The sequence below is a fragment of the Dreissena polymorpha genome, chromosome 1 (genome assembly GCF_020536995.1).
Source record: "Dreissena polymorpha isolate Duluth1 chromosome 1, UMN_Dpol_1.0, whole genome shotgun sequence".
In the NCBI taxonomy this organism is placed as follows: Eukaryota; Metazoa; Mollusca; class Bivalvia; order Myida; family Dreissenidae; genus Dreissena; species Dreissena polymorpha.
The window spans coordinates 191768991-191786996 of record NC_068355.1 but is presented as its reverse complement, the minus strand read 5'-3'; the positions used below and the strand labels follow the sequence as shown (position 1 = coordinate 191786996).

General features: G+C 37.0%; 1 protein-coding gene across 1 annotated transcript; it reads right to left on the bottom strand.

Moving 5' to 3' along the window:
• Nucleotides 1–242: 242 nt before the first annotated feature.
• LOC127865243 (serine-rich adhesin for platelets-like) lies at nucleotides 243–17400 on the bottom strand. The gene is made up of 15 exons (XM_052405284.1): nucleotides 17347–17400; nucleotides 15400–15582; nucleotides 12609–12876; nucleotides 12230–12372; nucleotides 11813–11920; nucleotides 10723–10906; nucleotides 9642–9790; nucleotides 8278–8449; nucleotides 7477–7604; nucleotides 6108–6291; nucleotides 5357–5505; nucleotides 4612–4783; nucleotides 2527–2654; nucleotides 1624–1807; nucleotides 243–403 (listed from the first exon to the last, which is right to left on the bottom strand). The coding sequence occupies exons 1-15, from the start codon at nucleotides 17398–17400 to the stop codon at nucleotides 243–245; spliced, it is 2367 nt and encodes a 788-aa protein (XP_052261244.1).
• Between the last annotated feature and the right edge of the window lie 606 nt (nucleotides 17401–18006).

Sequence of the window (18006 nt, the reverse complement as noted above, 5' to 3'; positions counted from 1 at the left end):
AAAATATGAGAAGAAAAACGCTTTTTTGATAAGTTTTTGTGCATTCTCGAGAAAAAAAAGCGTTACAAAATCTGTTATTATTTTTTAATTTACGCGTGATGAATAGCCATAAATGAAACAATATCTCCTTTAAACATATAGTAAAATTCTTCTTAGAATCTATAACAATTATTTTGAAAACCGTCATTTAACCAAACTTTGAATGAAAAAGTCATTTTAAGGTCAACCACTATTCCGGTATCCTACAGACGTACCTCATCAACGATATTGACGTTGAAAGTCCCGGTGATGACGTTGACGGGGTTGCCGTTAGTACACCGTATCGTTAACGTCAACGGCACGGCCTGGTCGTTGAAGTCGATGGCAGCTTCAGTCACGGTGCTAGAGATCCTGAGTTCAAATTCTAGGAATTAAACAGCACAAAAAATCATTTGCTTGTGCGCATAACGAGAGTATTTCATCGAAAAAAGATACATTAAAAAAATTACAAATAATCACACTTGTCACACATACTTTTTAAATAGCTTATGAAAAACGAAGATTTTCAAAGATCGAAGCGTTTAATTGTTTCAATTACAGTATCATATTAAAAACAAATAATACTGATATTATGTTCAATTCATACACAGAGTGTTAGCAACCTTAAAGTGATATAACTATTCTGACTTCCATTAAAGAGGAAATCGTCGTTCCGGATTAGCCCTTTTAGACTAGACAGGCTAATCAGGGGCGATTAATGCATCTAAAAATTAGGACAATACTTTAAGCACATGCCTAGTTGTGTCGTCAGACAAAAATTCACTTATTCTCCCTATCGAAACCTTTTTGGCGCTTCTATTTGGTAACGTACTCACGTCCCAAAAAAGCACAATGAAGTGACCGCTTAACAACACTACTAGACTTTATCAACTTTCAACAGCGATACTTTCGTAAATAGTAAATGGCTCCCAATAAGCAAGAGTTTTGTAAATTTATAATAGCTTAGTATCAGGAATATACTTGAGCATACTTAAGCCAATGATCTGACTCAACTTCGAGTGTTTTTCTTAATAAATGTATTATTTATTCATTCATTTTATTTTATTTATTTATTTATTTATTTATTTATTTATTAATTATTGGTGTTCATAAAAGCTTTTTTGAGTTGTTAGTACGACTCAATCCTGAGTTTGCATAGAAATATGTGCGTATTCTTATCAAAGGGGGAAATCGCGTGATAGTCAAGATGGCGAAGTCCATAGCGGCAAAAAATAAGTGTCTCGACAAGAACGTCGCCACTTTTACTATCAAGTGATTACCCCCTCTGTTATAGCTGGGATTATTAACGTCGCCACTTTTACTATCAAGTGATTACCCCCTCTGTTATAGCTGGGATTATTAACGTCGCCACTTTTACTATCAAGTGATTACCCCCTCTGTTATAGCTGGGATTATGAACGTCGTAACTTTTACTATCAAGTGATTATCTGTTTATCTGGGATTTGAGATTGTTCGTGAGCAGACCGACATTCTTCATACTCCGCTACGAGGAAACTTTATTCTTATCATTTTAGTTGTGCAAAAAAAAGAGAAAAAAGCTCACATGCAAAACACGGAGCACTAATGTTTCTAATGATTATTCACCTGGTTGAGAAACATTCACCGATGACGTCACATTTCTGATCTCATACACGGTGGTGGATGGTGACGTCACAGAACACACCGTATCCGGGTCGGTAGTTATAAACTTCCCGAGTAACATCTGTGTGACAGTGGAGTCAGAGACGTTAGGGGAACTTCCGGGGATCCCGGATACAAAACTCGGCGGCTGCCAAAACAGAAGGACAATAAAAAAATCAATTTAACGGCCAGGCGTCCTTTTGGGGTTTTCGTTTGGTTAATATAAGCGCATTTATGTGAATATCTATTATTGAGGACTCTTGTACCGCGATGACTCCCGGTTCACATTTTGTTCCGGAATAACCACAAAGGCGGGAATATTTATTGTTGAGGCAACATTTGCCGGGATGATTTTTTTAAACCTTTTATTCAGAAATTCATATAAACATACACGGATTCATACTATTTATTAATATATCATAACAGTACCAATACATACTACAATACAATATAGCATGTAATGAACAAAAGTACAATTGGTAGTTATATATTCGTGTAATCCTCATATACATTTCTTGAAAAAAAATGCAGAGAAATGCAAGAAAAAAAGGAAGAAAAGTTGCACGCAGAAAAAACCTGAACAAAGAAACAAAACCATTTCGATTTACCCATCCTTAAATTTGTTTTCAGTGACAAATGTATAGTTTATATATATGTTTTTTTGTTTTGTTATCATTTGGGTCTAGTATAACTACATTCATTTGAATATCTATTATTGAAGGCACATTAGCTGGGATGACTGTTTGGTATCGTTTGGTTTCGGTGTAACCACATTTACTTGAACATCTATTATTGAAGGCGTATATGCCGGACTGTTTGATCGGTTTACGGCTAATCCAGTTAATTTGCGCATGTTAGACAACCTACCGTATCAATCACTGGTTGTGTGAACATCGCAGTGACGTCATTGTCGCCATCTGAGCAGTCGACGTTGATGACGTAAGGTCCGTTCGCTGCTCTTAGCGTTACCCCCGCCTTTACGTTAATTGTAAACCCTGAAAACGTGCAAGCGATGTGTTATATTGACACGAGCCTCGCTCTGGGATAACGGGGCTTAATGCATGTGCGTAAAGTGTCGTCCTATATTAGCATGTGCAGTCCAAACAAGCTAATCAGGGTCGACACCTTAGTTACAAAAGTTTAGGCAAAATGGCGGGCTAATCTGGGAAGACACTTTTACAATATGCATTTAACCCCCTTTTCCAAGCGCGCGTCCACACGCAGTGTTAAAAATGTTTTAATCTAAGAAAATTGCGTAAAATAATCCTACTGCATCGACAAGAAACAACATTTATTTTATGCTTTCCGGTGGTTTATAGAGAAATATCAGTGCGTAAAACCTATAATTTTACTGTTTTAAACAGTGAAAACTATCGATAATTTTCACTGTTTACTGCGAAATGACGTCATTTTTTTTACAAAATGACGTCATTATCCCAGCGAAATTCATTAGTTAAACTCTTTAACAATGTATATAAACTTTAAAAAAAAAAGCATAAAATAAAAAGAAAATTTGTTGGATTCGGAGGAATATCGATTTTACTTCACTTGTGACCATAGAAATTTTTTTTTTTCACGAGTGGCGCACACTCGTGGCTGCGCCACTCGTGAAAATATTATTTTCTATGATCACTCGTGAATTAAAATCGATAATCCACCAAATCCAACAAATATCTTCTATTTAAATTAAACATTGAATAACAGATTTATTATAAGAAAGCATATGATTGCTTTTATTTTATTTTGTTCTTCGGTTTTTAGAAGACTGATCGACGTTTGCACGTATTTAACAGCAAACATATTTGTGGGTTTTTTAACCGATGTTCTTGATTTAAACTCACTTAATCCATAAATGTTCTGATTATTTGGCACTCATTTTTTGGCAATTATCTCTATAAATGTAAGTTATTAGCGCTAATGCAGAAATCCAAGTAAAGACCCCTAAAGCACTAAGCGGACAATTAGCTGTACTATATAATGCATTTGATGACGTCATCTTGTTAACATTTATGACGTCATTTAACGTTTACTTCAGAACTAATCTTTACTAGAAGTATAGATAATAATTTATTACTGCCCTTTTGCATTGCAATATATATCAGATCAGGCTTAAATAATAATATTATCTTTGGATATTCGAGCCAAGTATAATATTTTATAAAACAATAGGACAATAGCCTATTTTTCTGTGTATCATACATCCGTGAACACAGATAATAAAATATAATCGCTAGAACGTTGATTTTTTAGGTAGAATATATAAATTATGTATTCATAACGTCATTAGCACTTGCGCTTTACATTTGTATGGTACGTTTTTTTTCATGGCATTTGTGCTTAAAATATATTACATCTTAGTATCAAATTGTTGTTGTTTTTTGTTAAATTTGAATCGTTTTTACCATTTTATTGAAACAGATGACTAAAAAGTTGATCCCTAGTATTATATTATTGATTATAAAACAACTAGATCTAGTAACTAACCGGATATAAAAATCATATCAGGCAACTTTAAAAGCAACATAACGATATGATTAAAAACGCTACTGTGATATCATACAGTAGAAAATGGCGCCTCGACGTGAACTGACTAAGCCAATGAAACATTAGTATCATATAAAACTTAAACTTCATGAGCCTCGTTCGTTTAAAACTAGGCTTAATGCATCTGCGTAGTGTCGTCCAGATTATCATGTGCAGTCGACACAGGCTAATCAGGGACGACATTTTCCGTTTAAGCTGGATTGTCGTGTAGAATCGACTTCATAAAAATAAAAACAACCTATAAAAGCGAAAAGTGTCGTTCCTTTGTTGGCCTGGGTCCGCTCAGGGACGACATTCAGCGCATATGCATTAAACACAGTTTTCAGGGACGACATTCAGCGCACATGCATTAAAACCAGTTTCCCAAGAACGAGGCTTAATTTTTTATTATTTTTTCCAGTTTATTACTTGATGCGACACCGGCAATCACTTCAAAAAGGGCGTTTTCCGGCACTCTTGCAGAGCAGTTAACGGCGTCGTCGCTATCGGTGACGCTGAACGTGTGAAGGGTCTCGGTGGCGTGCTTAAGACCGTCGGAAATGTTAGTTCCGGTCGCAGGCAGTGCGGTGAAAACCGGCGACTGAAGTCAAATAATATAATCATTTCACAGGATATTACGTCATCACTTTGGAATATTTTCTGTTACTAGATGCCATTCGACACGGGTTTTCGCTGAATTTTAAGCGAGACAAAATTACACGTCAAGTCAATAATTGTTATTAATATTCAAAGACCACATGCCCAATATATGAAACAAACATCTGGGAAAGCCGGAGCTTCCCAAGCAATCAGGAACGACACTTTCCGCCTATGCTAATATGGAATGACACTTTGAAAATCCCATGCATTTAACCCGGTCTTCTCAGAGCGAGGCTCATTTTTTCAAACACAACGTTGTTAAACTCCAAAGCAAACAACACAAAAGGTGTGCCGGCAGGCTTACGCGCAATTGCGTGCATGGGTTCAAGTGAAAAACAATCGAGTCGAAGTGTCACTGATTAAATAAACATATATAACGATTTTTGAAAGTGCATTTTAAACCATCAGGGCTGGTCGTTTTTCAAAGAGTTTTTAAATTTATACAAATAGTTTAGTGCTTTCCAAGCAATTCATCAGGATTCCCATACCCTATAATAACGTGAACGCAACTTACTGAGTCGACAATGTTGACGTTAAGCGTCCCCGTGATGTCATTAAGAACGTTCCTGTCAGTGCACTTGATTGTTAACGTAAGGGAAACAGGCGGGTCATTGAAGTCGATAGACGCCTGGGTAACGGCGTTACTGATCCACACTTCAAACTCTGTAAAACTATGGTTTTAGATTTCAGCCTTCACGCAATAATATTTCAAAGCGGAAAATGTCGTCTGAGCGTACGCGGAATGCACAGGCTTATCTTAGACGACCTTTTACGCAGATGCATTAAGCCCCGTTTTCCAAGAACGAAGCTCGTATGTGCTATGTTTACCTATGTGTCATGTTTACTTATGTGTTTTGTTTAGTTATGTGTTATGTTAACTTATGCTTTATGTTTACATATGTGTTATGTTTACTTATGTGGTATGTGTACTTTTGTGGTATGTTTACTTATGTGGTATGTTTGTTACGGCGCCTCCCTTAAAAAAACATTAAGCGAACCGCTCTGTGAAAATGGGGTTTAATGTGCGCAAAGTTTCTTCCCAGATAAGCCTGTGCAGTCTGCATAGGCTAATCCGGCAAACACTTTCCGCCTTAACTGGAATTTTTGCTAAGAAGAGACTTTTTTTAAACGAAAAATATCATAAAAGCGATAAGTGTCGTTCCTGATACATTCTGCACAGGCTAATATGGGATGAAACTTTCCGCACATGCATTAAACCCCTTTCTCACAGAGCGCGACCCATTTATTTTTTTCTAAATTGTTACCCGGTTTCTGGGGATCGGTCGGTGACGCCACTTTTCTGATCTCATAGACGGTTGTCACAGGTAACGTCACAGGACACGTGGTATCAGGGTCCGAAGTTGTGAACTTTCCCAGTGCCGTCGCAATCACGTTGTCGTCTGAGACGTCAAGGGAATTCTCAGGAATCCCAGATACAAATGTAGGCGGCTACTCGGAATAAAAGAAATAGAGGATATTTGGTGGATCTGGTAGAATATGGATTTTAATTCAGGCTTGATCACATAAACAAATCTATGATCACGAGTGAATTTAAATCGATTTTCCAGCAAAGCAATTAAATTTTATTTTATGCTTACAAATGACTTTTATGGTATTTAACCTGGAGAATTACTCTAAAATAATGGCATCACGACATATAAACAATATATTATTTCACTGTTACTTTCACTGTTTTAAACAGTGCATTGTCATTTTTAATTGACTGATATTTCTCTATAAACCACTGGAAAGCATAAAACCCTAAATGCAACACATGAATCACGCTCTGGGAAAATCCACTCAACGCACGTGCGTAGAGTGTCGTACAAGGCTAATCAAGGAAGACACTTTCCGCCTTTATTGTAATCTTCTTTAAAAATGCCGTCTCTTCTGAGCAAAATTCCAGTTTGGGGCGAAAATGTAGTGCCCGATTAGCATGTGCGGACGGCAAAAGCTTATATGTGACGAAACTTTACGCACATGCATTAGATCACATTTTCCTAGATTTCGGCTCAAACATAAAACTTAGCGGGATGACCTAATTACAGCTCCACTAAGGAAATCGGCGGGTAGTAAAGTCAAGATATAAAGCGAATTTTAATATGAAACGCAAAACATTTTACTGATATGGCTGAATAGTGAGCGTCATTTAAAAAATAATTAATGTAATAAAGGGTATAAGACGCCAAAAAATAACTGTCTTGGCATGGACGTAGTCATCTTGACTATCACGTAATTACCTGCTCTGTATATGGTGGCTAAACATAAATCATAATTTCATTTTATTGAGGCCTGAGAACAACTAGGTCCTGTTAATTTAAAATATAGCTACCCTCCTGACAGTGTTGCGCATGAAATGTTTGTAAATCTTCATAACATGTTTAAGGACTATCATATTTTCAGCTGGAAAAACATGCTCAGCAATGTAAGATATTTGTATTGTATTTTTGAAGATTTCACGGAGAAAAAAAAACAACAATTTTCTTAAATTTTCAAATTGGCATAACTTCACTAAAGTTTAACCAATTTTCAAATATGTTTCAGTTTTGTAATTCTTATGTAATTCTCTTAAATTTTATACAAACATCAATGGATACTCAATTTTGTTTTCGATACCACAACAACATTACGTACCTTATCAAGGACTGGCTGGGTGAACGTTGAACTGACGGCGGTTACGGCATCTGTGCAATCAACGTTCATGACGTACGGACTGACAGCTGCAGCCAACGTCACTCCTGCTTTCACGCGGATACTGATCGCTGAAAAGAAAAGTGGTTTTATTTCAATTTCATTACAGACATTGTTTGTGAATATTATACGCATCATTATAGTTATCACGAATTTAACGAACTGTTTGAATCTGTGTTGAAAACGTTTGGCCTATATTTCAGTAGGAAAAGAGAGCATATTAGTGCATACTGACAAGGCAATCCAAGCAACTTTATATCACTAAACAAATGACTATAGAAAACAAAACGGTGGCTCTGATCGACGTTTCTGTTAATTAGCAATTACTGTTAAATCAGTATTAAAGGTCATATTCCGATTTTATAACAAAACCTTTAATAAGTATCGATATTCTTAACCGATTGGAATCATCAAGAGCAATGGCAAAAATTATTATGCTACTAAAAAAACCGAAAACCTTGTTTTTCGTAAACCGCTCGGGTATTTTGCCACCTTTTTTATAGAGACGTCATTTTTACACAACGCGCATGCGAAGGAAACTCATGAATTATCGTTGATTTCGTGGTTTGGTTACGAATATACGATTCCACAGTCCGACTTATGATTTTGTTTGGAAATTAAAAATCCGCTCATTTTCATGTCGTTGTTTATACCACAAGAAATTTAATGCCGACAAACTAGAATTAGTTAACACTGTTAATAAAAAGCGATTAAAAGGAGGGGGGTAATTGTGAAACCATGTACCAGGGCTAGTTGCGGCTACCAATTCAAAAAAGGTGGATTCCGGCGCTCGTGTGGAGCACGTGACAACGTCGTCGCTGTCGGTGACGTTGAACGTATGGATGGTCGCCGCGGCCGCCTGCAAACCATCGTTGATGGAAGTTCCGGTAGAGGGTAGTAAGGTTATCACTGGGGGCTGTAGTTAAACAATTAACTGTAATTTAAATGGGCAATACGTATATGAGCCTTGATCTGGGAAAACAGGGTTTAAAGCATCCGCGTCAATTGTCGTCACATGTTAGCCTGTGCTGTCCGCACTGACATATCAGATACGATAACATTAATTCTCATCTTCACGAGAATTATGTTTAGGCAGTAAGTAGCGTCCCTTTTTAGCCTGTGCGAACTGCATAGTCTTATCTGGGTGAACACTTCACGCACAAGCCCAGTTTTCTAGAACGATGCATATAATTAATAAAAGGAAAAGTGGACATCCTTGTGAAATTCCTTTTTTTTACGTTAAAATATATCTTCTGACAAAATGACGATTGCTTGCTCGTCATGAAATTTTTTTTGATGATTTTGAAAGATAATATGGTTATTGTTAATATAGATTTATTTAATGATTTTTTTCAAAGTGGCGAAATGAAGATTTAAATAAAAAATGAAAAAAATGAAAAAATCATTTATTCAAAAAGTTAGTTTTTATAATATTCAAACAGGCAAGATATATCTCCCAACTTGATTAAAATAGTTAACGTATATGCTTGTTTATTGGTACAAAAATTACAAAGCGTTTAAATCGCTGTTAGTCGAAGCAAAACAATGTGTCACCGACATATGGTTTAAACTACGTAATAGTTTCACAAGCATTCGTGATTCAGAAGTACAGAGTCAGTTTTTCCTTTTTGTTCGATCCTCACGGCACGATCTTATTTTATCTTTTCTTTGTGTTTATGCTTTTAAAAAGTCCCATATCTCATAATTTTGTTACTTATTCAATTTAATTATATTTTACGTTAATACGAAAATCTGTCAAGAAGTACATTAAAAATCTGAACAGAAATTTCATACCTATCAATTCGTGCCTTTTACTTTTAATTTCTTAATGCATGTCGCTGATACTGTGCTCCGAAACGTTTCCGAAATTGCTCCTTTTACAAACCTACATTGGTCCAACTTAATTATATTTTCAAAAGCATGAATTGTGTCCTTGACCTTTGACCTTGACACGTCACGTCTGTTATGTTAGTTTAAAATCCATTTATGTTAAATTACGTAGCGCCCATGAAAGTGTTGTTGTTGTTTTTATAGAGTTGGTATTGAAAGGTATGCATAAATAGATATACATACGAAAAAATTGCTGATTCAAACAGTTCCATACAAACCTCGTCGACAATATTGACGTTAAACGTTCCCGTGATATCATTCGCGACGTATCCGTCAGTACATTTTATCGTTAACGGCAACGGAACGGTCTGGTCGTTGAAGTCGATAGATGCTTGAGTTACGGTGATTTTGATCCAAACTTCAAACTCTGCTAAACAAATATATGACGTCATACTATACACATATATGACATGACTCATAATGTACCAAAAAATAACGTCAAGCTGATCCACACTATTCACATATATGACGTTAACATGACTCATACTGAACACATACATGATGTCATATTGTACACATATATAACGTAATATTGTACACACTAATGACGTCATACTACATTGTTAGACATAGCAAAAGAAGAAACTGTCAGATTAGATGGCCGTTTACAAGGAAATTTGAAAAGACTCAGTTGCCACCGCGATTTAACCAAGCTTGGGATATTCGTGAGGAAACAATTACATATTATATAAAACGTTATCTGTGAAATGTCACGAATGTCGATGTTTAATTTGAAAGAATTGCCAGAATCAAAGCTCTGCTCTTTTACTAAAATGTGGTCGGGGATCGAACCCGGTACCGCGTCGCTATAAAAGCTAGCTCATAATGCAAGGCAGTATAAGTTCTTCTTATACCGAACCCTGCTACATTAAAATTGAAGGAGATATGTTTTATAATCTCACATACTAATGCAAAATAAATGCGATTAAAAGATGAATGAACGGACGGGTCGACGATGAGACTTCTATTGGTTCAATTGCTTTGTCGGCTCAGTTACAATTTAGAAGTACCCCGTGTACTCTTAAGTACTCTTAAGTTCACTTAACTGTACCCCGTGTACAAATAATACGCTTAAAGGCACCCGGTCATACCCCTAGGTACTTTCTTACTTAGTATGTATTTTCCGTACCACGGGTACTTTGTATGTATACTTATGAACATCCGGGTACTTTTAAGTACATATAGTTCCTGAACCGATGAACCGACAATGACCAATTGAACATTACTAAATGTACCCTTGTGGTGGTTCATGAGCCTTAAAAGTGTAGGCGTTCACACTATGATTAATGATTACTCTACCAGGTTGTTGAGGATTCGCCGGTGACGTCACTTTCCTGACCTCATATGCAGAGGCGACGGGTGACGTCACAGAGCAAGTTGTATCAGGGTCTGTAGTTGTGAATTTCCCGAGCAACGTCTGTGTGACAGTGGCGTCAGAGATGCTCGCAGAACTTCCGGGCATGCCGGAGACAAAAGTCGGCGGCTAAAGTGAAATACCAATACAGTGGTAAACATAAACGTAATACATTATTGCGTGATAGAACGCTTCATTCATGATACAACAAAAGTCGGCGGCTAAAGTGAAATAGGTAACAGTTCACTTGTAAATAAACCCTTTGTTTGCGGGGGGGGGGGGGGGGGGGGGTTGCGGGTAACATAAAATTGCCTAACGTATTAATACAGGCTGGCTGTGTGAACGTGTGATTGACGGTGTTGACGCTGTCTGTACAATCCACGTTGATGACGTGAGGTCCATCGGCGGCCGCTAACGTCGCCCCCGCTTTAACGCGGATATTGAACGCTGAAAACAAGCATAATTCGTCGGTCGGTTAAAAAAAATAACTCGCCGAAATAAGTAATTATGAGAATTTGTTTGTTTACTGACTACTGGAGGAAAGGAGAATCTTACTGTAGCGGAGGGAGAAAGAAACTCGTGAAATGGTATACTTTAGACACTTGCTTGGTGAAATATGACCAGCCCTCTATCAAAAACGGGGCTTTTATGGAATTAAAAAACATATTTAAGCTGAAAGTATCGTGGCTAATTAATCTATGCGAACTGCACAGGCTAATCAGAGAAGACAATTTACGCACATGCATTAAGCTCCGTTTTCCCAGAGCACGGCTCTTGAAGAGTTTAAGACAATTGGATCCTATCTGGATCTTACGAGAAAATTACTCCAGAAAACCAGATTTTAACTTGCAATCGTAACACGAGACTATGCGGTATTGACTTATAATTCATTTCAAATGTGTTTTACATATAAAGTAAAATTCATTTCTGTTTAGCCACTTTTGCAACATTGAAATTCGACGACAGACAACCTGGGCTAGTGGCGAGTACCACTTCAAAACGGGCGTTTTGCGGTGCTCTCACGGAGCAATTTACGGCGTCATCGCTGTCTGTCACGCTGAACGTGTGGAGGATTGTGGCGACCGTCTGCAAACCGTCGTTGATAGCCGTTCCGATCGCCGGAAGTACTGATATCACCGGAGGCTAAAGTCGCCAAGAGAAAAAATGTGTAAAACCCGGCAAACGCCGTTGACTCTGCAACCTGTTACTGCATGTGCGTAAAGTGCAGTCTGCACAGGCTAATCAGGGACGACACTTTTCCACATAATGAAGATTTTCGCGAAGAAGAGACTTCCGTTCAACGAAATGAAATCCACAAAAGCGGAAAGAGTCGTCCCTGAGTAGTATATGCGGATTGCACTGGCGAATATCCTTATGGGATGACACTTTACGCAGATGCACTGAACCCATAAAAACATCCAACATTGCTTTTTAAAACAGTTCCATACAGACCTCGTCGACAATATTGACGTTGAACGTTCCCGTGATGGCGGTGTTTCCATTCGTACACGTGATCGTCAACGGCAACGGAACCGCCTGGTCATTGAAGTCTATAGACGCTTGTGTAACGGCGGCACTGACCCACACTTGGAACTCTAGAATAAGACATGTTTAAAGGTAAAAAAAATATATTGGTTGTTTAAAATTTATTTAAAATGGTGTGGTCTTTAAGGATCTTGTTCACGATGTCACACTTTTACAACAAAGCGTAACCTAGACTTTTTGAGTTAGGGAGGCGGATGTACACTCGACACGCTTCACTTGGTGACCGACGAACTTACAGTCGGAGTAAGATCGAATGCATGCGCTTACTCGCATACACCACTGAGACTTCTGTATCGAGCTTTTATCAAGCGTGCTCCACAAAATGACTTATTATTGAGAAGACTTAATCCGTTATTAAAAGACGCCATACCCGGCTTTTGAAGATCTGCCGGTGACGTCACGGGTCTGATCTCATACACTGACGTCAGCGATGACGTAATACTGCATGTCGTGTCGGGATCGGTAACGGTGAAGACACCGAGTGACGTCGCGGTGACGGTCGAGTCGGAAATAGACGGAGATGTGCCGGGAATTCCCGTAACGAACGTCGGAGGCTACAAAAAATATAAAATACCATAATTTTTTTGTTACAGTAAAGACCTGTATTTTATTAGTAAAATCCGTGCAATATGTGATTATATAGATGGATGTTAAGCATTCTACATAAAAACACAGTTAATGAAATATGAGGAGTATTTTAAAATGAATTGCTCAACTTTAAAAAATGAATTGCTAAAGTCAATGGTTAATATAAAACATGTATAGCATTCGTTTTCAAAATCTGAACTGTTAACTGAATGACATATAAATAAATAGATGATCAATAGTAGAAGTAGTATTTGTAGTTGTTGTTGTTGTCGGTGTTGTCGTTGTTGTTATTGTTTTTGTTCTTGTATACAATTGATCAATTATAGTGTTCGATGTCTTTGACGTTCAAGTTCTTGACCAGTTGTGGAAGTCAATTTGACAAATGAAAAGCGACCGGCAATTTTCACTATACATTTTTGTGTCAGAAAGAAACTCTATGTTAAGTTCCAAAAGATTGAATGTGTATACACGAAATACCGTGTCACCTAAGAGAACAGGTGAAAAGATGTTTGTGTACAATAGTACCGCTGTGAACAAAATCAGCTTGAATGTGCAACATCGTTTGCTTAAAAAAACAAGGATATGTTCAAAACCGATCAACACTCAAAATCAACGAATATTTCTTACAATATTTCGAAAAATAAAGTTAACACAAAAAAATTAATGTTACATATAGCAATATTCTAAATTGCGAAATATGTGCTAGTTCTCATGATTACGACGCTGCCCGGAGCCAGTATCGAGTTCGCTGGTAAATATTCGTATATCGTGGCGTGAAATTAACATGGAATCTTTTGTCGCAAAAAAAGTAATAACGAGCATTTTGTATCTCATTAAATCTATGTTACCATACCATATATAGCGTTGAAAATTTCGCTATTGCTATAAGGAAAACTGATTTCGTATGGGTTAACTTTATTTTACGAAATATTTTGCGAACTATTCGTTGAGTTTGAGTATTTATGTTACTATAAAAAAAGGATATGTTAATTTTCAATTTTTGAGAAAAAAATGTTCTTGAAAATACAGATGATTAAAATCACGTATGTATTAATTTTTTGTCTAAAATATCAGGCTTTTAAAAAAACAATATCACAATATAACGAATATGAAGATGTCACAGATTCGGATGGACAATATTTTTGTGAGCACTATAATATTGCGAGACAAATGAAGTTCAATGATTATTATTTGTGATACATTAACCCATTTATGCGTAGTGGACTCTCCCATCCTTCCAAATTGGATAAATTTATTTCCAAAATTAGGGATGTCTAGTATATTTATTTCTATATTTAGAATAGGTCTTACAAAAAATCATTAAAGCAAACAGCGCAGACCCTGATGAGACGCCGCATCATGCGGCGTTTCATCTGGGTCAACTCTGTTTGCCAAGGCATTTTTTTCTAGACGTTAGGCATAAATGGGTTAATGTTCGTTGATTTTGTGGGTTTACCGATCCACGAAATTAAAGCGGGTATATACGATTTTTATATGTGCTGAATTGTAAAATATTTATACAAATATGTTATAATAACACACAATATGCAAGAAAAATGATACATTTAAGACGAATTTCATAAAATACAGCAAATACAAATTAGCGCCCCGAGCCGATTGTGAAGAAGATAATTCGTAATTATTTTCCTACAATAACCGATGCATTCGTCTTTTTAGTAAGTGTTCGTGTGTCGTATGAATCGATATCGCTGCAGGAATTTCAAATGAACCGTTAAACTAAATTTAGATTCACATCGTACATGCATGATATACATGCTGGCGAATTCGACTGTACAGCCTTTTTTGATTTCAGAATTAAATATCTGGCTTATTTAGCATTTTTCGACACATGTTCTTCTTAACTTTTATTTTAGTTTATATTGAAATATATGTATAATAAGTTTTTACACATTTTATATTAATAAATAAATATTTGACAAGATCGTATACGATCGTATATACCCGCTTTAATTTCAACATTTCTTCCTAAATTGAAAATCCACAAATTACCATGGTTCGAGCCGAGCATGATAAACTTGATATTTATTCAAAACTCACATAATATTCTATTTATTCTATTATTTCATCCCCTTTTCCATTAATAATTATAAAAACATCGCATTTTATGACGATTTTATCTTTCCGTAATTGACAAAAACGTATTCTCCATTTTTTGGAAAATCCCAAATCTGATCTAAAAATAGCGATAGTATAAAGCTTAAGTTTATAAGATCGTTGTTATAGTATCGATTTTCATCTGGTTATAGGATAAAAATGATTTCGAAGTACCTTCTCAAGTAAGGGAGCAGTAAACGTTCTTTGAACAGTTAACCGCGTGATTGAGAACAAAGGAAGTCCACGAAAATTAGAGTAGACCGTATAATATGGACTTCGCAGTTTTTCACAGATTAACGTGTCCAAGGAAAAGACATTTTTAAAACAAAATATCACGAAATTAATTCCGACAAATAAAATGGTTTGTATGGTACCTTATCAAGTAAGGGAACCGTGAACGTTTCGGTTATGATATTCGCCGGCGATCTGTCATCAACGCACTGAACGTTAACGAGGAGAGGTGACGTCGCCGCGTCCAACTTCACGCCGGCTTTCACCCAGATGGCAAATGTCGGCGCCGTGCCAGGAACCACGTTGAAGAAGCTGTCCTGTGGCGCCTGTGGCGTAAGGAGGCGATACCTGTACTTTTACACCTATTTATTGTTGCTCGAATGCATCGAGAATCTTAAGGTTATTCAAACTCTATCGAGTCCGATTCCTGGTTAGATCCAGTACTTGGTGTCTTTTGGAGGATATAATGAGAACTCCCACATTGGGTATCGCACATATGAACGCCCTGTCGCTAGGCGGACACCATATCTATAACACCACGGCATTCTCACATAGAGGATAATTGGATGTTTATTGGTTTCGGTTATTAATCGATTTTAATGCACAATAAATAAGAAAGCTTCTTATTTGCACACATTACTGCGCCAATTGTGAAAATACCGGTATTTATTTTTATGCAGTCATGAGTTGAACAAAAGAACACTATATCAACAAGTTTACTTTAAAGTTAATGCTTTTTCAAAGTTTTCTTACTGTCAAGTTCTTTTCCCATTTGCTTTTTTGTACTGGTATTTATATGTTTAGTCTCAATAGCAAAAGCTTTTTGTTGAAGTTTACATGTAAAAAATCACTTAAAAAACAAACAGCCCGTGGGCTTTTTTCATTGTTTGTGTACTTGATGGGTGTATAAAAAGTAATAGTAATTATACAATTTACATACAAAATCTATAGTTGATATTTCCAGAATTTTACGATTATACTCAATATAACGATTTTTATATAGTATCCCAGAAATTACTTACCTAGATTGAGCAAGTTATGAAACTCTGGTCGTTGGCGTCCGTGACGCTGAACGTGCGAAGTGACGCCCCGTCAGCAATCCGTCGGCACGCGCCGGCGACAGCGTAGCGGGAAGTCCGGTAAAAACCGGTTTCTAAAGCAATATGTAGGTTTATTGTGATCTTCTAATAATCTGGAAACTTCATTACCTGTTTGAAGCAATAGCGAAAACAGAAGAGTAACACACTGACGTTCTAAAAATATGCAGGACCGCGACGTCAAACCATAGAATCATTTCTTTACAGGTTTTTAATAGAGAACGAATTTCATCTTCCAAGCTTCTGTGACATTTACATTTGACGTTTTTGCCTTAAAAATTAAGGGCGTCATATGTAACCAGCATACCATTTTGATGATCGTAAGTCCAAGCGTTCTCTTGATATCGAAGGGAAAAGAAATTGATTAGGGACCGACCGACCAACTTTGAATCATCAGGCGATTATTGCATAAATTTATCTTACGGACGATTCCGGAAATAGTCATGTATCACGATTGTTGAGATCTATCTAACCGAGGAATCCGGACAAAATCGAATGTATCACTATTGCGACCGACCGACGTACTTTTCGAACAGTGGAATACCAATTACAACGGAATGAGTGCTAGAATGTATATTGAGAAAAATTATGACAGTGCAAAAACACATGTTTTTTGTCAATAGTTTAAACGCTAAACGTTCACATCGACTTCAGTAAACAGTATTAATAAATAATAAACGATAAACGATTAACCTATTCGAAAACATGTTTTAACAAATGATTAAATCGTTTTTCAGTTATTCATTTTTATTATGCTTACGTCATCGGCTATATTGATGGTCCTTGATGACGCCACAGTGTTGATAGCATCAGTACACGTGACGGTGATCGTTTAACTCGTAGCAGAGTCTTAATCAAGCAGGGCAATCGTCTTGACGTCGAACCCTTTAAAAAAAGCACCTAATTAACCATGATGGCTTAGCAAAAGGTGTCACCGATATTTAAACCATTTTAGCATCTCTTTGACACTCGCATTAACAAAAATTCATCCACCTTCTCCTCCTCATCATCAACATCCACCTCCTCCTCCTCCTCCTCAATCACCATCATCACATAACATCATCATCATAGCAGCATCTGCAGCAGTATACTGATAATTATATTCCTACTCCTCATCAACAAACCCACTATAACAATCATCATGACCATATTAATGGATTCACCACTATCACACATCATCATCATTAAAATAACGTCACTAAACTTACGTATTACCGTCACCAAACTAACGTAACGACGTCTGCACATTAACGTAATGACGTCACCAAACTTACGTTGAGCTCCGGTAGCGGTATCCACCTTGGTGATGCCAAACTTTGCACTCTCCGGCGCGTTGATGGAAACAGGAAATAGCGTCATCCTGGTCGGTAACGGTGAACTGATGTACGGAAGTGCCCACTGGCGATAGGTCACCCAGCGGACCGGAGTACCGGCAAAATTGGTTAGAAGCGGGGCCTTTAATGAAGATTTACTCTTTTTTTCAATTTGAAGTAAAGCATAGCCATATCTTAAGAATTATTTTTATATAGAGAGTGTAAAAAACAACTTGTGTATGTATCCCATGATGTAGGCGATAATATCTAAGTCTACGCCCGTTACAAACGGAATATATAGCTTATATCTGTGTCCATAGTGTTTCGCTCAGTTATATCC